The sequence below is a fragment of the Peromyscus californicus genome, unplaced genomic scaffold, assembly GCF_007827085.1.
Source record: "Peromyscus californicus insignis strain IS unplaced genomic scaffold, ASM782708v3 Scaffold_3__1_contigs__length_106647218, whole genome shotgun sequence".
Lineage (NCBI taxonomy): Eukaryota > Metazoa > Chordata > Mammalia > Rodentia > Cricetidae > Peromyscus > Peromyscus californicus.
In genome coordinates this window covers 47,302,562-47,330,534 of record NW_026294551.1, presented here as the reverse complement: position 1 = coordinate 47,330,534, position 27,973 = coordinate 47,302,562, and the positions used below count along the sequence as shown (strand labels likewise).

Sequence of the window (27,973 nt, the reverse complement as noted above, 5' to 3'; positions counted from 1 at the left end):
TACATACCTTTAATCCCAACACTCAGGAAGCAGAGTCAGTCAGATCTCTGAGTTTGAAGTCAGCCTGATCTACAGAGTTCCAGCGTAGCCAGGGTTACACAGAGAAATGCTGTCTCAAAACCAAATGAAAAAAAATCAAGAGTGGCATTAGGCAGACATGCACGTATCTATGCTAAGATTCAGAATTCTTAGGGCATATGGCAAAGACTGAGTAGGGTAGTTGTCAGTTTTTAGATTTTTAATTTTTTTTTTTCGAGACAGGGTTTCTCTGTGTAGCTTTGCACCTTTCCTAGAACTCACTTGGTAGCCCAGGCTGGCCTCGAACTCACAAAGATCCGCCTGGCTCTGCCTCCTAAGTGCTGGGATTAAAGGCGTGCGCCACCACCGCCCGGCTAGATTTTTAATTTTTTACAAGCAGTATTATTTGGAGTTTCACTTAATGCACCCCAATCACATCTACTTCACAGTGCTCACAGATCCACCCCACCCCCCTTTTAAGCCATGGGTTCACTGCATAGCCCTAGGTGTCCTGGAATTTACTATATAGACCAGACTGACCTCAAGCTCAGAGATCTGCTTGACTCTGCCTCCTAAGATCTGGGATCAAAGGCGTGCACCACCATGCCTGACCAGATGTAGTCTTTAAACTTTTGTTTCATTTTGTGTGTATGTGTGTGCATATGTGTTCATGCATGCCATGACATGTATATGGGAGTCAAAGGACAGCTTTAGGAGTCGAGTTCTCTCCTGCCATGTGTGTCCTGGGGCTCAAATTCAGGTTGTCAGGCTTGGCAGCAGGCACCCGATTAGCCATCTGGACGTCTCAGTAGTTGTAGGTTTAGGAGTTTTATTGGAGGCTCACATACTTACGTAGCCTAAGTTTGCCTTTTCAAGTCGTCGTCGTAACCTTCCTGCCTCAACCACCTGCATACTAAGATCATGTGCATGACCACCATGTCTAGGAAACAAAGGCCTCTGAAATATTAGAAATGACCTAAAGTTAGCTTGTAACTGTGGTTATACCAGTTTGTATACTAAAATACCTTTGAATTGTATGTAAAGTGAGTGGTGTGATGTAAACATCACTGAGGTAAGCATCACCTCAGCGATCCAGCTTTGTGATACTGAGTGTGCATAGCATGTGCGAGGCCCTGGGTTCAGTCCCCAGTACTGCAAAATAAGAAACCTGTGAGCCTATCGTAAAATACTGTTGGTTGGGCAGTGGATATACTTGAGATGGTAGAGTGCTTGCCCAGCACATAGAGGTCTTGGATGAGATCCTTATCACTCAGAAGCTGGGTATGATGATGTGAGTTTGTAATCCCAGCATTTGGGTTTCTTGTTTGATTGGCTGGTTTGATTAGTTTATTGTTGGGTTTGGGTGGGTGGTGTTTTTGTTTCTTTTTGTTGTAGTGAGACACTGTATAGTCCTATATATACTAGCAGGCTAGCCTCAAACTCAAAAGAGATCTGCCTCTCAAATGCTGGGATTAAAGCTTTTTACCAGCATGCCTTATTAATCCCACCATTTGGTATGTACACACAGGAGAATCAGAAGTTCAAAGTTGAGCCCAGCATGATGCCACCTGTCTTTAATCCTAGCACTGGGGTGACAGAGGCATGGGGGAATCTCTGAGTTCAAATCCAGTCTGGTTTACAAAATGTCTAGGCCAGACAGGGCCACACCGTAAGACCCTGTCTCAACAAAAAAAAAAAACCAAACAACAAATATCCAGGCTGGAGAGATGGCTCAGGGGTTAAGAGCACTTGTTGCTCTTGCAGAGGAAATGAGTTTAATTCCCAGCACCCACATGGCAGCTCACAACCATCTGTTACTCCAGTTCCAGGGACTCCTATGCCCTTTACTGACTTTACTGACTTCTGCAGGCACCAGACATACACATAATGCACATACATGCATGCAGGCAAAACACTAAAGATAAAGATACATGTACTATATAAAAAACAAAAACAACACCTGAGAAATTCATAGGATATTGAGCATGGGATTGATATTAGATGATAAAATGAAGTTTATGTTACTCATGAGTGTGATGATGATATTGTCAGCCACTCTAACAAAATCTATTAGTGACCCTGGGGTAGACAGAATAATGTTCCCCCAAAGATGCCTATATTCCAACCCCTGGGAGCTGTAAGGATGTTTGTTATCTTACTGATGGAAAGGATGTGGCTTTTGTGATCTGAATGTTGACACAAGGAAGATCCTTCTGGGTTATCCTTGACTGCCGGGTTCAATCACACCATCTTTCTATTCACAATGCAAGAAAGCCGGGAAGATGGCTTAGCAGGTAACCATATCTCACAACGTATGAAAGGAGAGAAGCAACTCCCATGAGTTTCCCTCTAACTCCCACATGCATGCTGTGGCATGCACTCATACAAATAAGTAATAACAAAATGTACTAAGTTAGAAAAGGTGTTGACAAGCTTTGAAGTTGGTCCACAGTAAAAGGAAGCTGGATCAAAAGAAAGCTTTTCTGTTGGTTTTTATAGTGCTGAAAGATAACCTGCCTCTGCTGGTGACAATTGGCATCAACAGTCTTTCTCAGCTTTGAACCCTGTCTTAATTAGGGTTTTATTGCTGTGAAGAGACACCATGACTATGGCAACTCTTATAAAGGGAAATATTTAATTTGGGCTGACTTACAGTTTCAGAGATTTTGTCCATTATCATAATGGTGGGACATGGCTGCATGCAGGCAGACATGGTGCTGGAGAGGAGCTGAGAATCCTACATCCTGATCCACAAGCAGCAGAAGGAAAAACTGTCACACCGGGTGGTGGTGGTCCACCCCTTTAATCCCAGCACTCTGGAGGCAAAGGCAGATGGATCTCTGTGAGTTTGAGGCTAGCCTGTTCTACAAAGTGAGAAACCCTGTCTCAAACAACAAAGGACTGTCACACTGGCCAGCTTATGAGACTTCAAAGCCTGTGTCCACAGTGAGATACTTCCTCCAACAAGGCCACACCTCCCAATAGTACCATTCCCTATGGGCCATGCATTCATACAGGAGTCTATGGTAATCATTCCTATTCAAACCACCACACTCTATGTACCACACTACTAACCTGACAGATAGTATATGCCACGCTTGAAATAGTGGCATCACTGTTACGGCAGTAACCAGCCACTTTTTAACTGTGGCTGCAGAAATCTCTAGTTGGGGAGCTACTGATGTTCTATTGGTAAGTCACTAGGGGCCTACAAGATGACTCACCAGGTAAAAGCACTTGCTGCCAAGACAGATGACCTGAGTTGTTTGGTTAATTTTTTTTAAAAAGTTCATATGTATGAATGGTTTGCCTGTGTGTATGTATGTGTATGCAATGCATATGCATGCAATGCCCTTGGAAACAGGAGGGCTTTGGATTCCCTAGAACTGGAGTTACTGATGGTTGCAAGCCACCATGTGAGTGCTGGGAACTGAACCTTGGTCCTCTCCAAGAACAGATAGTCCTCTTAACTACCGAGAGCCTTCTCCAGCCCTCTCCCCATTTGAGACAGGCTCTCACCATGTCCCTGGCTGGCCTCAAACTCACAGAGACCACCTGTCTCTGCCTCTGGAGTCCTGGAATTAAAGGTGTGTACTACTGTATCTGGCTGTGATGTGAGTTCTATTTCTGGGAACACACTGTGTATAAAAAGAGAAACAACTCCAGCAAGGTATTCTTGGACCACCACGTTCAATACTGCAAGTCTATGTGCCCATACACACAAACATACACGCTAATAAAATGTCAAAACTTGCTGGGCGGTGGTGGCACACGCCTTTAATCCCAGCACTCGGGAGGCAGAGCCAGGCGGATCTCTGTGAGTTCGAGGCCAGCCTGGGCTACCAAGTGAGTCCCAGGATCGTTGAGCTTGAGGCCATCCTGCTCTACATAGTGAGTTCCAGGCAGGCCAGCCAAGACTACATAGAACCACCCTGACTCAAAAAACAAAAACAAAAAAAATGTAAGGCCAAGCAGTGGTGGCGCAGGCCTTTAGTCCCAGCAATTGGGAGGCAGAGACAGGCGGATCTGGTCTGCAGAGCAAGTTCTAGGACAGCCAGGGCTACACAGAGAAACCCTGTCTTGAAAAACAAACAAATAATGAATGTATAAATGAATGTGTAAATAAATAGATAAACTAATGAAGCCAAGCATAATGGACCACACCTTTAATCCCAGCACTTGGGAGACAGAGGCAAACGGATCTTTGTGAGTTCGAGGCCAGCCTGGGCTACCAAGTGAGTTCCAGGAAAGGTGCCAAGCTACACAGAGAAACCCTGTCTCGAAAAATTTTAAAAAAGAGGCCGGGCAGTGGTGGCGCATGCCTTTAATCCCAGCACTCGGGAGGCAGAGCCAGGCGGATCTCTGTGAGTTCGAGGCCAGCCTGGTCTCCAAAGCGAGTTCCAGGAAAGGCGCAAAGCTACACAGAGAAACCCTGTCTCGAAAAACCAAAAAAAAAAAAAAAAAATTTAAAAAAAGAAATGCTATTTCCTTTGGGGTTGGGGATTTAGCTCAGTGGTAGAGCGCTTGTCTAGCAAGCACAAGGCCCTGGGTTCAGTCCTCAGCTCCGGAAAAAAAAAAATAACCACCAACACAAAAACTAATGGTAGTAGATGTGCCATAAGATGCTCTGAAGATAGAGGAAGGCCAAGTTTAAAGAGGGAAGGGAAGGGCTCTTTCTGAGAGCCTCCAGCATGAACCCCGCCTTTGGCAGTGAGGTTTTATTAGTCTTCTCCCAGAACTTGGTGATAAACATGGGTTGTTTTGAGCCTCAAAGTTGGTGGTAGTTACAGCAGCAATTGGAAAATCTTACAAAGTTATCTCCATGAGTCTTTGGCTTCAACTGAGTTATTTTTAGCACAGATTCCCAGGAGTAGGGTTACTGAGTCACAGTCATTGCTACATCTCAGTATCTCATTTTCCAAAGAGTGTTTACCAAGTGTCAGTGTTACCTTCTCTTTCAAAGAGAATTTAGGAAGTTTAAAATGTATCTTACACGGTTATGTGGCTGTACTGAAGACTTTTGTTTGCTTGCTTGTTTACCTGTAGATACAGCCTGGCTATATGGTGCCTGTCCTAGACTTGTATTTGGAACAGTTCCCTGCCTCCACTTCTCCAGTACTAGGATTAAAGATAGTGTTTATTTGTTTGTTTATTTATTTGTTTATGAGTCAGGATCTCTCCACATAGCTCTGGCTGTTCTGGAACTCACCATGTAGACTACTCTGGCCTCAAACTCACAAGAGATCCTCTTGCCTCTGTCTCCTGAGTGCTGAGATTAAAGACATGAGCCACCATACCCAGCTGAAAATACTCTTAATAAAAAAACCAAAAATTCTGCTTTCCTGAACATTGAACACAGGACCTTGCACATGCTAGTCTTTTATTAAATTGTACCCCAAGCCTTATTTTATCTGTCTGTCTATCTATCATCTATTTATTTTTGTTTCGAGATAGGGTTTCTCTGTATATCCCTGACCTGGAATTTGCTCTGTAGACCAGGCTGGCCTTGAACTCATGGAGATCCACCTGCCTCTACCTCCCCAGTGCTGTGATTAAAGGCGTGCTCCACCATAGCCTGGCTCCAAACTCTATTTTTTTTGTTTGTTTGTTTTTTGTTTTGGAGACAGGGTTTCTCCGTGTAGCTTTGTGCCTTTTCTGGAACTCACTTGGTAGCCCAGGCTGGCCTCGAACTCACAGAGATCCGCCTGGCTCTGCCTCCCGAGTGCTGGGATTAAAGGCGTGCGCCACCACCGCCCGGTTTACCAAGCTCTATTTTTAAAAAGAATTTATATGTGTGCCTTGTCAGGATTAATTCAAACTAGCCTCAAACTATAGATCCTTTTACCTTAGCCTCCTGAATGCTGGGAGTACACACTTGTGGCACCATACTTGGCTTAGTTGTTTAAATAAAGTTTGTCAGGTGTGGTGACACACATCTATAATCAGGAGGCAGGAACAGTCAGATCTCTGAGTTCAAGGTCAATCTGGTCAACAAATTGAGTTCAGACTAGCCAGCACTATATAGTGAGACCCTGTCTCAAAGGAAATTAATAAAATAGACCTTTAAAATAAAAAAGATTTGTTTTCACAGCTAGGCATGGTAGCACACACCTTTCACCAGTCCCAGCACTCGGGCAGCAAAGGCAGAGGCAATCTCTGTGAGTTTGGGATCAGCCTGGTCTACACTGTGAACTTGACAACAGTCAGAGCTACACAGTAAGACCCCTGTCACAGCAGAAACATTTTACCTATGTAGACCAGGCTGGCTTCCAACTCTCTTTTTTGGGGTTTTATTCATCGACTTATTTATTAATGTAGTGGTGAATAAACTATTTGTTATTTATCTATTGAATAAATAAATAATGGTTCTCAACCTGTGGGTCAAGACCCCTATGGTCGCCTAAGGCCACCAGAAAACACAGATATTTACACCATGATTCATAACAGCAAAAAGTACAGTTATGAAGTGGTAACAAAAATAATTTTATGGGTGCGGATCACTACAACTCTATTAAAGGGCCCTCTAGGGCGGCTGAGGACCACTGCTCTAGTCATTGGTTCAAATCTCCTCTTCATCATCCTTAATGCTGGGATCACAGGAGTGTGCTATACTTCTAACGAGATTGTTTTAAAATTACATTCATTTGTCTGTGTGAGTCTGTATGAGTGTGGGCACGAGAATAATGTGTGTGTGTGTGTGTGTGTGTGTAGGTCAGCCGACAGTTGTAGGAGTCTTTTTTCCTCTTCTACCGTGAGGTCTCCAGGCTTGTCTAATAAGATATCTTACATGCACCTATGATTTTTATTTTTTTATTTTGTTATTTTATGTATAAGAGTGTCTTGCCTGTATGTGTCTTCATACTACCTGTGCCCTAGGAGACCAGAAGAGTGCTTCCTTGGATCCCCTGGAACTGGAGTTGTGGATGCTTGTGAGCTACAAAAGTAGTCAGTGCTTTTAACCACTGAGTTATCTCCTGAGCCTCTGTATGATTTTTTATTTTTTTTTTTTTTTATTTTTTTTTTTTTTGGTTTTTCGAGACAGGGTTTCTCCATGTAGCTTTGCGCCTTTCCTGGAACTCACTTGGTAGTCCAGGCTGGCCTCGAACTCACAGCGATCCGCCTGGCTCTGCCTCCCGAGTGCTGGGATTAAAGGCGTGCGCCACCACCGCCCGGCCCTGTATGATTTTTTAAATAAAATTTATTTTTGAGACATGGTCTCACTAGGTAGACCTGTTACCCTGGAACTCTCTATATAGATGAGGCTGGCTGAGAACTCACACAGATTCACCTGTCTCTACCTCCTGAGTGCTTGGATTAAAGCTGTGTGCCATCACACTACATTTATTTACATGTATGGAGGCGCATGTATGACAGTTGGCACAGAATTCAGAGAACTTTCAGGAGTCTGTTCTCTCCTTCCACCAGGGGGGGTCCCAGGGCTCAAACTTAGATGATCAGACTTGACAGCAAGGGCCTTCACCTGCTGACTTATCTCACAAGCCCTTGTTTTCTTTCTTGGGCCATTGTTTCATGGTACGCAGGCTGGCTTCAAACTTCTATGTAGGCAAGGTCGGTCTTGAATTCTTGCTCCTTCTTCCTCTACTTCCCAAATGCTGGTATTACAGTCTTTAAATTTTTTTTTAAATTTTTTTGTTTTTTTGAGACAGCGTTTTTTCTCTATAGCCCTGGTTGTCCTGGAACTTGCTCTGTAGACCAGGCTGTCATCGAGATCCTCACAGAGATCCACCTGCCTCTGCCTCCCAGATATGGGTATTACAGTCTTGTGGTGACATCTCATTTCTGTGGTGCTGGGGGTCAAGCCTGGGTGTTAGATATGCTCCATGCCTTTAGTTCCCTTCCACGTTCCTGTGATAAAATATCCTTCTCACAGCAATGTAAGGAAGGGGTTGTTTTGGCTCACAGTAACAATGCAGGATTTTTTTCTTTTGTTCTTTCTCTACTGTAGAATATTATTTTAAAGTATGTTACTTTTGTTTATATTGCATTTGTTTAACTCTGTGAAGCTGTGATACGTGTCTGTCTAAAACACCTGATGGTCTAATAAAGAACTGAATGGCCAATTAAAAAAAAAAAGAACACAGACAGGCAAAAAAAAAAAAAAAAAACCACACACACACACACACCAAAAAAACGAGTGCCTGCATGAATGTGTGCACATTGGAGCACACATGTGGAGACCAGAAAAAAAAAAGATACCCAGTGTTCACCTCAGATCTCTACAGGCATGTACACCCATGTGTGTGTGTATACATGCACACACACACATGCACACCATAAACACATACACAAAGCAAAACCAAAAATGGGGCTGGGGTGATGGCTCAGTCAATAAAGTGATTGCCACACAGTCATGAGGACCTGAGTTCAATCCCCAGCATCACCTAAAAGCTGAGCATGATGGTGCCTGCTTGTGAGTTGGAGACACAGAGACAGGTGGTTTCCTGGGGTTTGCCAGCCAGTCTATCCTAGTCCAGGAGTTTCAGCCCAGTGGGAGAGCCTGGCCTAAAATCTCAAGGTTGATGGCTTCTAAAGAGCATCTGAGGTTGACCTTTGACCTCTACACTTGTGCATCTGTACACATGTGTAAATACCCTTTGTACATTCACACACACACAGGAGAGAGAGAGAGAGAGAGAATGTAGCTCAAGGGGTTGGAGAGATGGCTCAGTGGTTAAGAGCATTTGCTCTTGCAGAGAACTTGGGTTCAGTTCCCAGCACCACACGATGGCTCACAGCCATTTGTGTCTATAATTCCAATTCTAGGGGGTCTGGTGAGGACACCAGGCACACACACGTGGTGCACATACATGAAGATGAAAACAGAAATCTTAAAATTCTGGAATTAGAAAATATCATCCTGAGTGAGGTACCCCAAACCCAGAAGGACAAACATTGTATGTACTCACTCATAAGTGGATTCTAGATATAAAGCAAAGAACAATCAGACTGCAACCCACAGAACCAGGGAGGCTACATAGCAGGGGGTACCCTAGGATTACTGTGGCTTATAATAAGTTTTGGTTTTACTCAATCACTGGGCAAGCCTCAGTGAAACATTTCACTATTAGGAGAAGAATTTGTACTGTATCAAGCTGATAATAAAAATAAAAAAAATCATTTTTTAACTTAATCAAGTACTGATTTCCTGACTTTTTATGTTTGGTTCTCTTTTACCTCTACGTATTTTGTATTTATTTATTGTATTTTATTTAGTGTGCATATGTGTGTATGCACACCTATGTGCCGTGGCATGGATGAGGAAGTCAGTTCTCTTCTATGCTGTGGCATCTGAGTGTTGAACTCTGGTCCTCTTGGCACCAAGTTCTTCACCCCCTGCGCCATCCTGTGGCTCCTTCCTTAAAGCCTTGCTGCTCACCTTTTCGAAGAAGGGTCTGTGTTTTGTAGGCTGGCCTGGAACTTCTGAACTCAAGTGATCTCCATCTTCTGAAGGGCCTGGACTGTGGACACGTGCTCATTCACCTGGATAGCCTCTTGGGTTGCCGTCCGTCTGTCTGTCACTCCCCTCGTTCTTTCCCTTTCTATTTTGAGACAGTTTCATGTAACTCAGGGAGTGTTTATTTGTTTGGTTTTGTTCAAACTCCCTGTCTTCCTCCAGATTTATTGGAATAGTTTACAGTTACATTTTCTATTTTGTAGCCCTTCAGTTCCTCTTTCCAACCTGATTTTTAAAAACTATTTACAGGGGATGGAGAGATGTTCAGCAGTTGAGAGCTCTTGCCGAGAACCCGGGTTCAAGTCATAGCACACACATGCTGCCTTACCATCATCTGTTACCAGGGGATCCAAGGAAGTCCTCTTCTGGTCTCCAAGGGCACCAGACACACACAATGCACACCTCTGTACAGGTAAAACCCTATATGCATAATTACAATAAATAAATCTTAACAAAACCAACCTGATACAATAACCTAAGTGATATAATATACTTACATATCTTGATTGCTAGGAAAATGCATCCTGCAAAACCCAGGAAGGGTTTACACTTGATGTGTAGCTGAGGGTGGCCTTGAACTCCTAATCTTCCTGCCGTGGTGTCTTCAGTGCTGGGATTACAGGTATATACCACCATGCCAGGTTTGTCAATGCTCCTTTTCAATTCCATGCTTGTTATTCTACCTGCATAACTTTTGGGCAGCCTCAGAAACATCATGTGCTAAAGAGAACTAATGTTTTCCTCTGTATCCTATCAGCCAGCAACTCTTCCTAGGGTCCTGTTCTTTATTCAATTATTGTTGTTATTATTATTATTATTTATTTTTTCAAGACAGGGTTTCTCTGTGAAACAGTCCTGGCTGTCCTGGAACTCACTCTGTAGACCAGGCTGGCCTTGAACTCACAGAGATCCACCAGCCTCTGCCTCCAGAGTGCTGGGACTAAAGGTGTGTGCCACCACCGCCTGGCTTTATTCTTTGTAATTTTTGAGACAGGGTCTCATTATGTAAACCTGGCTGTCCTGGAACTTGCTCTGTAGACCGGGCTGGCCAGAGATCCGCCAGCCTCTGCCTCCGGAGTGCTGGGATTAAAGGCCTGCACCACCACCCTTGGCTTTCCTGTTTGCTTTTTAGACAAAGCCTTACTTTCTGGTACTGGAACTGTGTAATCAAGGCTGACTTCAAGGTCATGGCAATCCTTCTGCCTCAGCCTCTCAGTGCAGGCATTGTAAGTGTGAGTTACCATATTCAGCTCTGTATTTCTACTTTTTTGTTATTTGTACTGTTCCTCATTCCTATGATGGGGGCGGGAGGAGGGGGAGATGGGAAATCAAATTTTGCATTATTTCCCACAGCTGGTCACCTACAAAGTCTTGTGGCTTCTCTGTGATGCTATTCCTGTCCATCCTTTCCTCTCTATCTAGAGGCTATTATCGATTACCTTTTGCTTATATTTTGTAATATGATAATTTACCATTCTTATTCAATTACTGCTTTGTTTTACTGAAATGTTTTCTTTTTCTTTTTCTGTGTGTGTTTTGAGGTAGGGTATTATTTTAGTCCAGGCTGACCTAGAACTTGTTGCAGTTCTTCTGTCTCCTTTTCCACAGTGCTAGAATTATAGGCATGAATCACTTCTGTAAATGTGCAATACTTTTCTTTTCTTTTTTTTTTTTTTTTTGAGCTGAGGATCGAACCCAGGGCCTCGAGCTTGCTAGGCAAGCGCTCTACCACTGAGCTAAATCCCCAACCCTCAATACTTTTCTTAAGTGTAATTATGATGCTGTCACCTTCTACTCAGAACCATCAAAATAGAGCTCTCCTGGATAGGACTATAACTCAATGTTAAAGCACATGCTGGAGGCCCCGGGTCAGTCCCCAGCACTTGAGCAACAACAAAATAATTCTCTTCCATTCACAGACTAAGACACATGCCTCTTGGTTTGTGACCTCAGGCCTATCATAATTTGATTCCAACATTTTTTTTTTTCCCTTCGAGACAAAATTTCTCTGTGTGACAGCTTGTCTTGTCTCAGAACTCACTTTGTAGACCAGGCTGGTCTCGAATTCAGAGATCCTCCTGCCTCTGCCTCCAGAGTGCTGGGAATAAAGGTGTGCGTCACCACTGCCCAGATGATTCCAACCTTTTTATTTCACACTTATTTTGAGGCCCTTTTCCTCCACGTCTCAGCAACAGATATTAAGAATAAGATGTTGAGGGCTGGAGAGATGGCTCAGAGGTTAAGAGCACCGACTGCTCTTCCTGAGGTCCTGAGTTCAATTCCCAGCACCCACGTGGTGGCTCACAACCATCTGTAATGAGATCTGACACCCTCTTCTGTATACATAATAAATAAATCTTTAAAAAAAAAAAGAATAAGATGTTGAAAATCCATTGGGAAGCAGAGTATGACGGCCTTTGCAAGAGAAGCAATGCCCATTGAGGGTTATTTATCTCTAGCTAATTAATGTCTTTTTGCCCTTACTCCACCTCTGGTGCACCTTGCACTCCAAACTAGGCATGTCACTCTCTTTCCCCCTTTTCCCCTTGTGTCCCTATGAAGACTGGATTGGCTTTGAGTGCCTGATCCTTAATCCAGCCTGCTTCAGCCTCAGCCACTATAGTACTGGTGGGGAGGGGTGATATTACTACACATGCCCAGGAAAACTAGACAGACAGACAGACAGACAGACACACACACACACACACACACACACACACACACACACACACACACACGAGACACACACAGACACCCTTCCTTGCTTTTTTTCTTGAGATGGGGGTCTCACAGTATAGTCCCTGGCTGACCTGAAATTCACTTTATAGAGCAGGTTGGTCCCCAACTCAGAGATCCTCCTGCCTCCTTAATGCTGAGATTAAGGCATGCGACACCATCCAAGGCAAAACCTGGGACTTTTTGTTTTGTTTTGTTTTTCAGAGACAGGGTTTCTCTGTGTAGCTTTGGCTGTCCTGGAACTGCGTAGACTAGGCTGGCCTCGAGAACTTGTAGAGATCTGCCTGCCAATGCCTCTGGGGTGCTGTAATTAAAGGAGTGTGCCACCACCGCCCAGCTAAAACCAGGGGCTTTTAACAAAAATCCTGTCTATGATGGGTCAAAGTGATAAGATTCGGCTGAAGGGGAGAAGAAAATGCTTACAGTGTGTGAGCAAAAGAAAAGCTGATGAATGAAGACTGGAGCCCTCCCTTGCTCAAATGTCAATTCTTTTTTTTCTTTTCCAATATTTTTTTTATTTTTAATTATTTTTATTTTTATTTTGCAATACAATTCAGTTCTACATATCAGCCACGGATTCCCTTGCTCTCCCCCCCCACCTTCCCCCCAGCGCACCCCCCTCTTTTTTTTCTTTATAATTTATTTTATTTTAAAAATAAATAAAATTTATAAATAATTTTATAGTAATTTAAAATAATTCAAAAATAAATAAGATTCTTTATAATTTATTTTATTTTACGTGCATTGGTGTGAAGGTGTTGGATCCCCTGGAACTGGAGTTACAGTCGTGAGCTGCCAATTTGGGTGCTGGGAATTGAACCCAGGTACTCTGGAAGAGCTGCCAGTGCTCTTAACCATTGAGCCATCTCTCCAGTCCCCCACCTTTCAATTCTTTACATAGAGGTTAAAAGGACCTGAAAAAGGCGTATGGATGAGAAAAACCGTGCAAGAGTGCACAGTGCGTGGATTTCAATGAGAAAGGCCTGCGGTTGCAGGAACCCATCAAGCCTCTCGCTCTGTCTTTCCTCCGCAGGCCAGTCCTCGACCCGCGGCCACAGAACAGGCTCCTGGCTCTTTCCCCTCGCCCAGCCTAGGCCGACCTCGCCTCCAGCCTCTCAGGCTCTCCGGGGCCATTCTTCTTCGCAGTTGCAGTTCCCGCCTTGCTGCGGGGCCGCCCGCGGAGCCGACGGAGGAGGGGCGTCCGTCGGGCTGGTTCCAGCCTTTTCTGGCGCCGAACTCCCGGACCCGCCCCCCCGCTCCAGTTGCCAGGGAGCGGTTGCCATAGAGCTGAGCAGTTGTCCGCGTGCGCAGGCGGAAGTCCCGGATTGAGGCGCCGCCATTTTTACTGCTCGGACGCGGAGCGAGAAGCTGAGAGTCGGAGACGCTATCCGCTTCCATCCGTCGCGCAGACCCTGCCGGAGCCGCTGCCGCTATGGATGATCGGGAGGATCTGGTGTACCAGGCGAAGCTGGCAGAGCAGGCCGAGCGATACGACGGTGAGTTGGGGAGGTGTCGGGGGGCTGGAAGTCTCGGACCCTCCGCCGCCGCCCACAGAGGCCGGGAACCGGAGACAAAATGGCGGCATCGTCTCCGAGCCTGGCTCGGGACGTGGGTCGGGAAGCAGGAAATGGCCTGCGGGCTCCCGAGGCGGTGGGAGTCTCCCGGGCCCGGGAATTTGACCCCTCCGGTGTCCTTAGCTTGCAGGCGCTCGCCAGCCAGCAGGCCGGGGCGTAGGGTGGAGGAGTTGGTTGTAAAATGGCGGCTGAAGGGGGAGGGCGAGTCCCCGGGCGGGGGAGGGGGAGGGAGGCGATGGCGGGTGCCGTCTCCCGGCGCGCAGGCCCCACGGGAGCTTTGGGGGACCGTGGCGGGCGGTGGAGGGCCCTTGGGTGGGGTGGGGTGAGGAGCGGCACCGGCGGCTCGGGAGAGGGCGGAATCCAGGGAGCCGTAGCGCGGGCGCCTTTCAGGGAAATATGGCGGGTGGGGGCGGTGGCTTTTCCCCGGAGGCCCAGTGTGGGGCGGCGGCTGTGGAGCCTCACAAAGGAGAAGCCTCGGGAGCGGACGGCTGCCCTGGGCCGGTGGTGGGGAGTCGTCTTCGGGGAGGGTGGAGTGTGTGGAAATCACTGCAGGTCAGCCTTGGGTGGAGGAGGCAAGCTGAGATGCTGCGATTGGATTTCTTCCCGTAGGCCGGCGCACCTCGGGAGTTGAGGGGTGTGGGGGCTTTTCCGCCTCGCCTCCATCCGGGGAGGTGCAGACCCTCACTCTTCTCCGTTTGTTCTTACCCAGGACATCCCAGAGTTCCTGCGGGGTTTTTTGTTTGTTTGTTGTTTTTTTTTCAACCTTCAGAAGCACCGTGTTCTGATGGATAGAATAGACTACAGGAGACCAAGCTTGCCAGGACTCTTGAGTACTGATTGCCCTTTACAGTGCCCGTGCCTCAGTCTACTCGTTTGTGAAAATGACTTTACTATTCACACTCAGCATTATGACACATGGAAAGACCTGTTGAAAAATAGTTAATTCGAAAAATGTTTAGTAACACTCCTTTGGTTGACAACCCAAGTTTGGAAAATGTGTGTTGCTTGGCTTGGGGATCTTGGCTTATTTTGAACACTCAGTTGAGGCTTGGGGATTTTGAATTATGACATCGTGTTCTTTTTTTTTTTTCTGTTTTATGACTTCATTGTTGCATGGCTGGAGTTGGAATCCAGGGTTGCATGCATGCAACACAAGTGCTCAAATACTTAGATACATTCTAGTTCTGTTTTATCCATTTTAAGCGAATGGTTTTATGTACACATTTTACTTGTTACTCTTTGTTCATTGACACCCGACTCACCCTGAGTGATGGACCCAAGCCCTTGTCCATGCTAGGTCAGTGCTTTCTGTCACTAGTTATATCCTTGGATCGTGCTAATTTGAATTTAGTCTTTCTTCAGTATTTCATTGAAATATCCATTGTGTTTAGTCAGTTTTAGGCAATTTATATGCATTTTTTATGTCTTCCTTTCCCCTAATTTTGTACCTAGATACTTGAGTTAGGCAGTATCCATCAAACTAGTATTTTAAAGTGAAAAATCACATATGTGCTTCCTATGGTTGGTTTGTTTATTGATTGAGATAGGGTCTCACTAGGTTGCTCTTGAAACCTCAGTTTGTAGTCCAGGCTGGCCCCGATCTCATAGAGGTCCACCTGTATTTCTCCTGAGTGCTTGGATTAAAGGCATGTGCACTAAGGCAGACAGGCCCATGAGATTTTAATGTTTGGTGGCTAGGATGGGATGAGACATGTTTGAGATTAAGTGCTGTTGCCCCTCAGGTTTTTTCCAGATTACTTAAGCCACTTGTTTTCCAAAAGTTAGGTCAGACCCCTTTCCTTGAATGCCACTTGGGTCCTGTGGCAGCTTTTGAACTAGTCCTCCTAGAGTCTTGTTGGAAATTACTGTTCAGTATTTGGAAAGTAGAACAGCAGGCTTCAGAACCTCCAATTTAGGAAAGATACTGAACTAAATTTTGTCTTAAAGACTGAAGTTGCAGTTTACACTGTTCTGGGCTCCTGTTGGGAGTGGGAGGAGGTGGGATGGGGAAAGTACAAATAAATGCAGCTCAAGGTCAGCTTTCGTTTTAGTGTGAGTTTTTATTTTTTTGGTTTTCTGAGACAGGGTTTCTCAAAGTCCTGACTGTCCTGGAACTCACTGTGTAGCCCAGACTGGCCTCAAAGTCATGGAGATCCGCCTGTCTCTGTCTCCCGAGTGCTTGGATTAAAGGTGTGCACTGCTGCCGCCACCACTACCTGGCCCTACATTTTAGTGTGTTTATAACCAGGAGAGTTTGCTAGCATTGGAGGTTTTCTCTCTCTCACCTCCCCTTAATCTAGTGTCCTTGGGAAGAAACATGAAATTACATGGAAGACTGGGGATTTAAGGCTTTGTGTGAATGTGATAACACCCTCCCCCCCACATACACCCCGGTATAGGGGAACATTTTTGGTTTGTTTCTAAAAGTCATTTTAGAAAGGATTTGGAAGCTTATATGATTGTAGCTTCCAAGTTAATTTCAAATCATAGTTGCGATATGAGTGCTGACTGTTTTTGACCCAAGCCTGGCCTTGTTGATTATTGAACATAGGAGTGCAAGCCACTTGGTTTTGACTTGTTATTCTGTCCTCTTCCAGACTCTAAAAGAGGGAAGGAAATAGGAAGCACCTCTGTGATTTGGCATGAGGAAGGGATCCAGTAGGAAGGGAGAGGAGGGAAGGAAGTCAGGAAACGTCATCGCTCCTTTACCGACTGCATTGATTCAGTGTGTTTGTGTAACAGAAGTGGTTCTATAGAGTGACCACTAAGTAAACTATGAGGGGTAGCAAGAATGCATTGGAATCCTGAGTTTGGGGTACTTGCATGTAAATATTGGCTTTTTAGCTGACCTTCCTTGCTCCTGTCCTAGGTTTATCTTGTATTTTGCATGCTATGTAGAATCTGGTGCCTAAAGTATCTTTTACTCTCTCCATAGGGAATTGAAATCAATCTATATAGATTATTTAATGGTCTTGGAAGAGGAGGTGAGAAGCTATGTTCCAAGAACAGAATCATTTGGGGGTTTATATAGGAAATATCAAAGCTTGAGACTAGGACTGTTCACTTCAATAAGTTTAATGTTTTTCTCACTCTCTCTCTTGGTGTTTTGAGACAGGGTCTTTCTAAAAGAGTCCTGACTGTCCTAGAATTCATTATATAGATCAGGCTGGCCTCGAACTCATGGAGATCCTTCTGCCTCTGCCTCATGAGTGCTGGGAAATGCTCTACAACACCCAGCCTAATTTAGTAATCTCTTTAACAAGTCAGTAGTCTAAGAGATATTTTTGTATACTTGTAGCCATATTAATCAAGTTATCGTCATAGTCAACCAAATCATAATTTTCACACATAATTAAAATATTAGTATAGAAAAATTAAGGGGTGCGTTGCTGGGATTGAATTGGGGGCCTTGTGCATGCTAGGCAAGTGATCTACCATGGAACTATATCTACCCAGCTCTATGAGACAGAGTCTCACTAAGTTGCCTAGGGTGTCCTTGAACTTGTCATTGCCCTCCTACCTCAGCCTCCCAAACAGCAGAGTTTGACCTGTCCAAAAAAGGAGTATTTTTTCTATTTTCTGGGATCAGAGTGGTCAACATAGCTAATATTTGGCTTGTGTGGTAGTTTTGTTTTTTGTCCTTCCCTAATAATCTTCATCCTGCTTGGATTGGCTCACTGGGGCTTAGTATGGTGGCACATCCCTTTAAACTACACTTAGAAGACAAGGGAAGAGGCTCTTGGAGTTCAGGCTAGCCTGAGCTATGCAGTCCTGTCTGAAAAAGACAGATAACCAGGTGGAGTGGCATGTCAGTCCCAGCACTCAGGAGGCAGGTGCAGGCAGCATCAGGCCAGCCAGAGTTAGATCAGACTCTTGTCTTTTAAAAAAGAAAAAAAAAAGAATTGGCCCTGTGGGGTGTGGCTTGTGTGCCCCCTACCCTACCCCTAGTCACTTGGGTCACTCTAAATACTGAAACACCAGAAATGCATCTGTTCTGAGTCATTGACTTGAGAGCAGTTTAAAACATCAAAGCCGCATTTCTAAGAACATACTGTGCTAGTTAGGGAAGGATGGAGAACACACACTCATTTATCTACTCATTTATTTAGAGGTAGGGTCTTATGTTGGCCTGGAATTCACAGAGGTCCTCATTTGTACCTCCCAAGTGCTTCAGCTACATGTAGTGAATTTGTGGTTACATGACACTGTCTCAGCTCCCTCTCTCTAAAAATAAAGGGATGCTCTTTTTGTACATTTCAGGTGTTTTTTTTTTGTTTGTTTGTTTGTTTATTTTGAGACAGGGTTCTCTATGTAGTCCTGGCTGTCCTGGAACTCTGCCCTGCAGACCAGGCAGGTCTTGAACTCACGGAGATCTGCCTGCCTCTGCCTCCTGAGTGCTGGGATTAAAGGTGTTCGCCACCACCCCACAGCTACACTTTAATTTTTTTGTACAGTACTGTGCATATTCTTTGTTTTTGAATCGCTGTGTATTTGAAGTGATTTTTTTTTAAACTGCAGTGGATGTTCTCTAAGCATTCTGTTTATTTTAATTTTTATTAAGTTTTATTAAATAAAAATTTGTATGTCTGGTTTTTGTTTGTTTTGTTTGTTTTTTTCCAGACAAGGTCTCACTATGTGGCTCTGATTGTCTTGGAACTCAGTGTGTAGGTCAGGCTGGCCTTGAACTCACAGAGATCCAACTGCCTCCGTCTCCTGAGTGCTGGGATTAAAGGCTTTAGAAACTATGCCCAGCCGTCTATGTGTGTTACGTGTGGGTCGGCATGTGCTGTGGTGTGTGTGGAGGTCAAAGGACAATTAATGGAAAACTGTTCTTTCCACCATGTAGGTGCTGGAGATTGAACTCAGATGGTCAGGCTGACGGTGGGTGTCTTTACCTGAACTGTCTCACAGGCCCTCTTTTTACCTAAAGAACTGCTTTTATTTTCTGTGTGAATGTTTCGCCTTCCTTGTACCACATGCATGCCCGCTTCCTGCAGAAGTCAGAAGAGGACATTAGATCTCCTGGAACTGGACTTAAAGTGGTTGTGAGCCACCGTGTGTGTGCTGTGAGCCAGCTCTTCCATCCTCTTCTCACCTTTCCTTAAAAAAGTTCTGAAGCAGGGCACTGGAGCTCATGACTAACCCCAGTAGGAGGCTGAGGCAGGAGGATGTAAATTTTAGCAATTAAGCCAGACTTGGTCTTAAAGTAGAAGCAGGGCTTGAGTATGTTGACTCAGTGATTGAGTGCCTGCTAAACACGGGCAGTGCGCTGGGTTAATGCGCTGCCTGGGGGAATAAAAGCAAAAGCACATGAAAATGGGCCTTTGAGAACTGTTCTGCTAGCTTGGTCAAGAGAATCGGTTATTTACTATTCTCGGGTCCTGGGGAGCCCAGGGCCATGTGCACCATAGGCAGGTGCTCTACTTCTGAGCTACTTCCCAGGTCTAGGAAGTGTTTAAATATTTCTGTCTGGTACACTCAACTGAAATTTTGGTTCAATAAATTCATGTGTTAAAAGTTGTTTTTGAGTACCAGAAGGTATCGAGTTGCAGCACTACAATGTAGTTATTTCTTCTGTGGCTTGTTTGCTACAGTTAAGTACTGTTACATCCAAGTTGGTAAGATGGAGTTGCCCACATAACTTTATGGATTGAGCTCATTCTGTAACTAAATGCTGATGCTCAACCAGGCCTGCAAGAGTACTTCCAGGGGCTTGTTTCAGCTCACTAGAAGCAAGTGATGACAAAGGGGTCTTCAAAATTTATCATGAATCCCGGATGTATTAGGAAAAAAGAAATACTAATTCATGATTGTGCTGGAACAGTTGGTATGAACTTGCCATTTGACATTACTGGGTTTCTTTTTTCTTCTTTTTTAGTGTAAGTTTTGAAGCTAGAATTCAAGTCCTCACGCTTGTGTTGCGGGCACTTGATGGACTGAGCTGTCTTCCCAGTCCCTATTTTTATTCTTGGCGATGACAGGGTCTCTCTTCTTGGCTGGTCTGCTGCTTGCTTTGTGGGCCTGGCTGGCTTCAAACTTGTGACAGTCACTCTGTCACCTCTGCTGAAGCAGTGGAATATCACATGTGTGTTCCACCATACCCAGCTAGCCTGGTACTTGCCATGTAGACCCAGGCTGGCCTTCAGTTCACAGAGATCCACCTACCTCTGCTGTGTGCCACCATGCCTGGCTTAATTTTTATTTTGAGACCCGGGTCTTGTTTCCAGTCATGCCACTATACCCAGGCTAGTTTTCACACTTAAATGAAAATTTCCCAGGACTAGAGAGATGGCTCAGAAGTTAAGAGCACTGGCTGGTTCAGTTCCCAGCACCCATATGGCAGCTCACAACTTTATCCAGTTTCAGAGGATCCGACACACATACATGTAAGCAAAACACCAGTGCACATAAGACAAAAGGAATCATCAAGACAAAAAAAAAAACCCATAAAACTTACTAAGCTTTGTTCTTCTACCACAGATATTGTAGATCTGAGTCCTGAGAATTTTGGCTTCTTCAAATTTTGCATTTGGTAGGAAACAAAATAGATCAAAAGAAAAATGGAACCCTTTCCAAAGTGGCACTGGGAAAAGTCAAGGAAATTGTACTTGCTGACAGTAGAGCTAGCTGGCCTACCAGCTAATCAACTTGACGGTGTTAAGAAGCAAATATGCTGGTTTTATTTTGTCTTACATGAGCTGTGTGGCGATTTGAATAGGTATGGCCCTCATAGACTCGGTGGCACTGTTAGGAAGTGTGGCCTTATTGGAAGAAGTGTGTCATTGTGGGGACGGGCTTTGAGGTCTCATATGTTCAAGCTATACCCAGTGTGGGACATAGACTCCTTGTGCTGCCTGCAGATAAAGATGTAAAACCCACAGCTCCTTCTCTAGCACTGTGCCTGCCTGCATGCTGCCTCGTCCCACCATGATGATAACTATGATGATAATGGACTAAACCTCTGAAACTGTAAGTCAGCCCCAGTCAATGTTTTCCTTTATGTAAAACATACGAGTTATGGTGTGTCTTCACAGCAATAGAAACCCTAAGTAAGACAAGCTAGTTTCCCCTCTCCCCCAAGACAGGCTTTCTCTCTGTAACCCTGGCTGTCCAGGCTGACTTTGAACTCAGAGATCCTCTTGCCCCTGCCTCCTGAGGAGGCAGATTAGTGCTAGGATTAAAGGTTTGTGCCACCACCTCCTGGCACTCCTGGCACTACTACTCTTAAATGCTGTTCTGTCATGGCTCAAAATAGTCCAGCTGGGCTCTGATGGTACTGAGGCCAGCCTGGGTTATGTGAGACCTTAGCAATAGAAAGAGGTTCACTATGTCACCCTGGCTGACATGGAACTGTATATGTAGAAGACCAGGCTGGTTTCAAACTTGAAGCGATCTCCTGCCCTTGCCTCCCAAATGATCATGACATTTTTGAATAACCAGGATAAAACAAGCCTTTAATCAAAACATTTTGGAGCAGAGCCTGGAGATCTTGGAGTTGGAGGGCAGCCTTGTCTAAGTAGCAAGTTTTAGGCCTGCTGAGGCTGCATAGTGGATCCTGCCTCAAGAAAAAGAAACAGCAGTGTAAAGCAGGTGCCACTCGTTCTTCAGATAAATATTCAAGTGAGGGGGCTGGAGACATGGCTCAGTTGTTGCCATGTCTTGCAGAGGGTTCAGGCCTGGTTCCCAGCACCCACGTAGTGGCTGACAGTTGCCATAATTCCGGTTTAGGGAATCTGACATCTTGTTTTGGTCTTCACAGTCACACATGCACCGAGTGCACATACACACACCCAGGAACACAAACACATAAAAGTAAGTGTTTTTAAAACACATGCACTTAAAATCTAAAAAAAAAAATAAAGATTTAGCTAGGCAATGGTGTTACACCCCTTTAATCCCAGCATTCAGGAGGCAGGGGTAGGAGGATCTCTGAGTTCTAGGCCAGCTTGGTCTACAAAGCAAGTTCCAGGACAGTCAGGGTTACACAGAGAAACCCTGTCTCAAGCTGCCACCCTCCAAAAAATTTGTTTTAAAATGAGGACAAATGGGTAATATTACTGTTATTTAGTCAAGTGTGTTTTACTCTAAAGATGGTATTCCTTCCACTTCACACTTGATAATTTGTGCAGTATTATAAACATCAGTCAAAACCTAGGCTGTTTCTCCTTTTCCTCCCTCCTCTGTTTCAACAGAGTCTCACATAGCTCACTCAGGCTAACCTTGAACTTGCTTCTTCTTTGCCTACACGGCCCTGAACTGCTGATCCTCTCATTGAAGCACTATTCTTAGTTTTTAATTTTATAATGTGGAAATTGCTTTGGGGGCCTGGGGAGATAGCTCAGTCTGTCAAGTGCTTGACATGCAATCACAGACACTGAGTTTACGCCCCAGCACCCTGTCAAAAGGTCTGTTGCTTGTCTTGTCATTCCAGTATGCTTGTCATCCCGTCTCTGGGGAGGCAGAGACTGGTGAATCCCTTGGGGTTTCCTGACCGGTCACCCTACCCTGATTGCTGAGCTCTAGGATTATGAGAGAAGTTGTTTTTAAAAACCAAGGGGGAGCCTGGTGGTGGATCTCTGAATTCAGCTAATCTGGAGTACAGAGTGAGTTCCAGGACATCCATGGCTACCCAGAAACTATGTCTTGAACCCCTAGCCCTACCCCCTGCCCTGCTCCCCTTTCCCCCCAAAAAAGAAAGAAAGAAAGAAAGAAAAACCAAGATAGATGGATGGTTGCTGAGGAATGACATCTGAGGGTGGCTGAGGTTCTCCACATGTACTTGTAAAATTGCACATAAGTGAATACACACACAATAAGTACATAAAGTTACTTGGAACAGCCTTTTGGCTTAATTTCATTGAGTCTTGCTGCTTTTATACGAAGATGAGTGTGCTCGTTGAGTATATTTTCCAGTGGTGAGACAACAGGAGATAGTGGAATGTGGGGCAGCTGAACCTCAGCCATCATGAAATGGGAGCAAGGCAGCCATTCCTTAGTCTCAGGACCTGTTTTTCTTACATAGGGACTGAAGAGTTGCCTCTGCCTGCTTGCTTTCCCCTCCCCCTCTGTCTTCCTCTCCACCTCCCTACTCCACCCCACCCCTGCTTCTTCCTGTCGCATAGGCTGGCCTCAAACTGGAGATCCTTTTGCCTTTGCTTCATTTCTTGAGCGCTGAGGAATTGCTTTTCTGAAAGCAATTTTGTCCAGTGAGTTTATAGACTGAAACATTATTTTTGATGTGTACATTAGAGGACAACCTCAGATGTCATTCCTCAGGTGCCTTCCCACTCTTTGAGATAGTCTATTTTTAATAGCCTATAACTTTATAAAGTAAGTTATGGCGGGTGGCCGGCAAGCTCCAGGAATCCTCCTCTTGTCTCTCCCATTTCTTAGCTGCTGGGATTGCAAACCATTTGTTGTGCTGGGAATTGCACATAGGACCTTGCACACACTAGTTACACAAGTAATCTACCACTGAGCAAAAGCTCAGTTTTGAGTGAAATCTCATTGTTGCCCAGGCTGGATTCTTGGCCTCAAGTGGTCCTGACTCAGCCTTTCCAATCTGGAATTAGCAAATTTTACTGTACTGGGCATTGAACCTAGAGGACTTCTAAAAAGATCGCTAGACAAATGCTTTCCTCAGACTTTCTTGCCTCTTACTGTTGTTCTAACGTTTTTTTCCCCTGGGGCTGGAGAGTCCACTTGGTGTGTGGTTAGGAGCTCTTTTGGCTCTTTCAGAGGACTCGGATTCCATTCCCAGCACCAACATGGTAGCTCACAACTGTTTGTAACTCCAGTCCCAGAGAATCTGACACCTCTGGCCTCTAAGGGTACTGCATGTGTGTGATGTAGACATACATGCAGGCAAAACACCCATGCACATAAAAGTAATTTAAAAAATAAAGCTTTTTCTTACACTTGTGTGAGTATGTATATGATGCATACACATGTATGAGCAATAATGATGGTGTACATGTGGAAGTCAGGATAACTTGGCGAAAGTTCTTTCCTTCCTCCTCTCAAGCTGTGGAAATCGAACTCGGGTCACCAAGCTATCTCACTGGGCCCCTTCTATGTTTTGAATGAAATGAGATCTCACTATGTTGCTTAGGCTTGATTTATTTTATTTTATTTTTATTTATTTGGAGGGGATATATGTTTCTGAGGGAGCTCAAGTTGTCTTCCTTAGCCTTTCCAGTAGCTGGAACTTCAGGGGTGCCCATGTGCTCTACGATGTGCCTGGACTAAGTTTTGCTTTGTGTATATACCTAAATTTATCTATGGGGTTGAGGGCACAGGTCTTACCATGTGGCCCAGATTGACTTTGAACTGGTACTCCTGATACCTCTGCCTGACTTGTGCTGATTGTAGGCATGCATCAGAGTTAGCTGAACTAAAAGCTTTATAAAAGACTAATGACTTTATTCAGGAGGTAGAGGCGGAAGGTCAGGAGTCAGTGTCATCCTTGGCTGCATAGAGAATTCCAGACTACCTTGACTCTAAAAATAAACAGATGGGCTGGAGAGATGGCTTAGCATTTAAGAGCACTTGCTGCTCTCATGGAAGACCCAGGGTTGATTTCCAGCGCTTACATAGAGGCTCACAACCATCTATAACTTCAGTTCCAGGGGATCCTGTGTCCTCTTTGGAACTCCTCAGGCACCAGGCATGCATGTGGTAAACAGACATACATGCAAGCATAACACTCATATACATAAAATAATCCTAAATAAACAAAAAAAAGCTGTCATGTATGCATGCCTATAATCCCAACATTTCGTAGGCGGAGGCATCCTACTACATAGCAGAATTCAAGGCTAGCCTGAGTTAGGTAAGATTCCATCTCAGACAAATACATAGCTAGATGGAAAACTTTAGGAACTTAATTGATTCTTATAGCTATATGGTCGTCTATTTTTTTTAAAAAATTATATATGTAGCTGGGCGGTGGTGGCGCACGCCTTTAATCCCAGCACTCGGGGAGGCAGAGCCAGGTGAATTTCTGTGAGTTCAAGGCCAGCCTGGTCTACAGAGTGAGATCCAGGACAGGCACCAAAACTACACAGAGAAACCCTGTGTCGAAAAAAACAAACAAAAAATTATATATGTGTGTTTGCCCATATGTATGTATGTGCACCACTTGTGTGCCTGGAGATCAGAAGACTGGGTATCAGGACCCCTTGAACTGGTGTTGGGGAATAGCTGTGAGCTGCCCTGTGGATCCTAGGAACTGAACCTAGGTCTTCTGCTAGAACAACTGCTCTTAATTGCTGAGTTCTCTCTCCAGCCCTTCTTCCTTTCAGTAGATGTCTTAGGCATATAGTTTTGAGATGTGAACAGATGAACAGAGGTTATGGAATCTTGCTCCTTTCCTGTTGACTGATAACTGCATTGTTCACATGGTTCCATGTTTTTTCTCACTGTTGCCTTTTTCTTTTCTTACCCTCCCCCCCCCTTTTTTTTCCCCATGACAGGGTTTTCTGTAGCCCTGGCTGTCTGGAACTTGCTCTGTAGACCAGGCTGGCAGAGAACTGGCTGGCTCTGCCTCCCGAATGTTGAGGTTAAAGGTGTGTACCACCACCGCCTGTCCTTTAGGCCTTTAAATAAAAGAAGAATTATGGTAGTGGCAAGCACAGCAAATGAGGGTGTGGTTTGGTTGAGCTTTGTCAAGGGGGCCAGTCTGGTTCATACAAGGTTCCAGGGTGCTCTCCACTTTGGAGGTCTGAGGTCGTGTGCTGAGGTTTTGTTCTCCCTGGTATCCAAGGTGACTGTTAAAGGCAGTTACTTATCCCTTGCCTTCTTCCAAGTAAAGAAGACAGATACAAAATGATGACCAAATGTCAGGCTTTCATTCTGGTCTTACTGTGAGTATGAACGGGGTGTGTGCATGTGGAGATACCAGAAGACAACTTTGTAGAGTTAGTTCTCTACCTCTGCTAGCCACCTTTACCTTGGCGTCCAAGGATCAGACTCAGGTCACCTGGTATCTGTTGCAAGTGTCTATACCAGATGAGCCATCTTGCCAGCCCTCATCCTCATTGTAGTTATTACTTAATAGGTTTAAGTGACTACTAATGCTTTTTGCCAAAAGCATCTATAATTGCCTGTTTCAAATAGGTTTGTTATTGTTTACCATTAATCATAGAAATTAAAAAACATAAACCAGTCAATTTGACTTAAATTCAGAAGTAATAGTTTATCTCTGCTTGTTTTTTTTTTTTTTTTGGAGACAGGGATACTCTGCATAGCCCTGGCTGTCCTAGGACTCGGATCTATAGACCAGGAGGGCCTTGAACTCAGATCCACCTAAGTGTTGGGATTAAAGACATGTATCACCATGCCTGGTGCCTAGTTTTTCTTTGCTCTTTTTAATGATACTTGATTTGACAGATGTTTTTTTTTTTTTTTGAGGGAGTGTGGGGGTGGGGTGGTTCAAGATAGGGCTTCTCTGTGTAACCCTGACTGTCCTGGAACTCTTTTTGTAGACCAGGCTGGCCTTGAACTTAGAGATCTGCCTGACTGCCTCCCGAGTGCCAGGATTAACTACCACCTCCTGGTTTTGACAGCCTTTTAAAATGTGATTTATTTATTTATTATATATACAGTGGTTGTGAGCCACCATGTGGGTGCTGGGAATTGAACTCGGGACCTCTGGAAGAGCAGTCGGTGCTCTTAACCTCTGAGCCATCTCTCCATTCCTTAATTGGCTCTCTTAAAACACACACGAAAGCTGTAGAGATGGCTCAGAGGTTAAGAGCACTGGCCATATATTTTTACTTTATATATGTGTGTTTTGTTTGCATGAATGTATATATATATATGTACAGTGTAGGTGCTTGGGAACCAAACCCAGGTCCTCTGTAAGAGCAGCAAATGCTTTTAATCTTTGAGCCATATCTCCAGCCCAATTATTGTGATTTTTATTTTTATTTTATTTATTTATTTTTTTTTTTTTCGTTTTTCGAGACAGGGTTTCTCTGTGTAGCTTTGCGCCTTTCCTGGGACTCGCTTGGTAGCCCAGGCTGGCCTCGAACTCACAGAGATCCACCTGGCTCTGCCTCCCGAGTGCTGGGATTAAAGGCGTGCGCCACCACCGCCCGGCCAGATTTTTATTTTTTTAAATATTTATTTTTGCTGGGCGGTGGTGGTGCATGCCTTTAATCCAGTACTTGGGAGGCAGAGGCAGGCAGATGTCTTTGAGTTCAAGGTGAGCCTAGTCTGCAAAGCTATTTCCTGGACAGCCAGAATTGTTACACAGAGAAACCCTGTATGGTAGTTTGACTATAATTGGCCTCCATAATCTCAGGGAGTGGCACTATTAGGAGGTATAGCTTTGTTGGCGTGGGTATGGCCTTGTTAGAGGAAGTGTGTTGCTATAGGGGAGGTTTCCTATGGTCAGGATACTGCTCAGTGAGTCAGTTGACTTCCTGTTGGCTCCGAGATGTAGACCTCTCAGCTGTTCCTCCAGCACCACATCTGCCTGCATGCTATCATGCTCCCCACCATGATGATAATGGACTGAGCCTCTGAAACTGTAAGGGAGCCCCCTCAATTAAATATTTTCTGTATGAGAGTTGCTGTGGTCATGGTGTCTTTTCACAACAGTAGAAAACTCTTAAGACACTCTGTCTCAAAAAACCACGGTCTGTGATGATTCTCATATTCTCTGTCTCCCCTATCTGTCTCTTTATTTTTTTCCTTTTTTTTTTTTTCCGAGACAGGGTTTCTCTGTGTAGTTTTGGTGCCTTTCCTGGAACTCGCTCTGTAGCCCAGGCTGGCCTCGAACTCACAGAGATCCGCCTGCCTCTGCCTCCCTCCTGAGTGCTGGGATTAAAGGCGTGCACCACCACTGCCCGGCATCTTTCTGTCTCTTAAACACACACTCTCTCTCTCTCTCTCTCTCTCTCTCTCTCTCTCTCTCTCTCTCTCTCTCTCTCCCCCTCTCCTGTAACCTCAGCTGGCCTTGTACTCAGGACTTATGTTGTTCGGTTTTATTGCTGGGGGTTTAAGCAGATTACATTTGGCTTCAGTTTTCTGTCTTTAAAATTATGAAATAGTTGGTGAACGTTTTTTCCATTTGGGAGAAGTTAAGATTTATCATCTTGAGCTGGGTGGTGGCAGTGCATACTTTTAATCCCAACAGAGGCAGAGAGAGGCATATCTGAGGACA

At 44.7% G+C, this 27,973-nt stretch overlaps 1 protein-coding gene and 1 long non-coding RNA gene across 2 annotated transcripts in view; both read left to right on the top strand.

Annotated features, from left to right (window-relative positions):
- Window positions 1–13,552: 13,552 nt before the first annotated feature.
- Ywhae (tyrosine 3-monooxygenase/tryptophan 5-monooxygenase activation protein epsilon) overlaps window positions 13,553–27,973 on the top strand; it is a 33,933-nt gene continuing 19,512 nt past the window's right edge. Inside the window, exon 1 of the mRNA XM_052756033.1 lies at window positions 13,553–13,725. Within this exon, the coding sequence (XP_052611993.1) occupies window positions 13,662–13,725 (64 nt within the window). The 5' untranslated portion in view covers window positions 13,553–13,661. The remainder of the gene's footprint in view (window positions 13,726–27,973) is intronic.
- LOC128121380 (uncharacterized) lies at window positions 13,732–26,028 on the top strand. The gene is made up of 2 exons (XR_008222171.1): window positions 13,732–22,406; window positions 25,278–26,028. It is a non-coding gene; the product is annotated as an uncharacterized LOC128121380 (long non-coding RNA).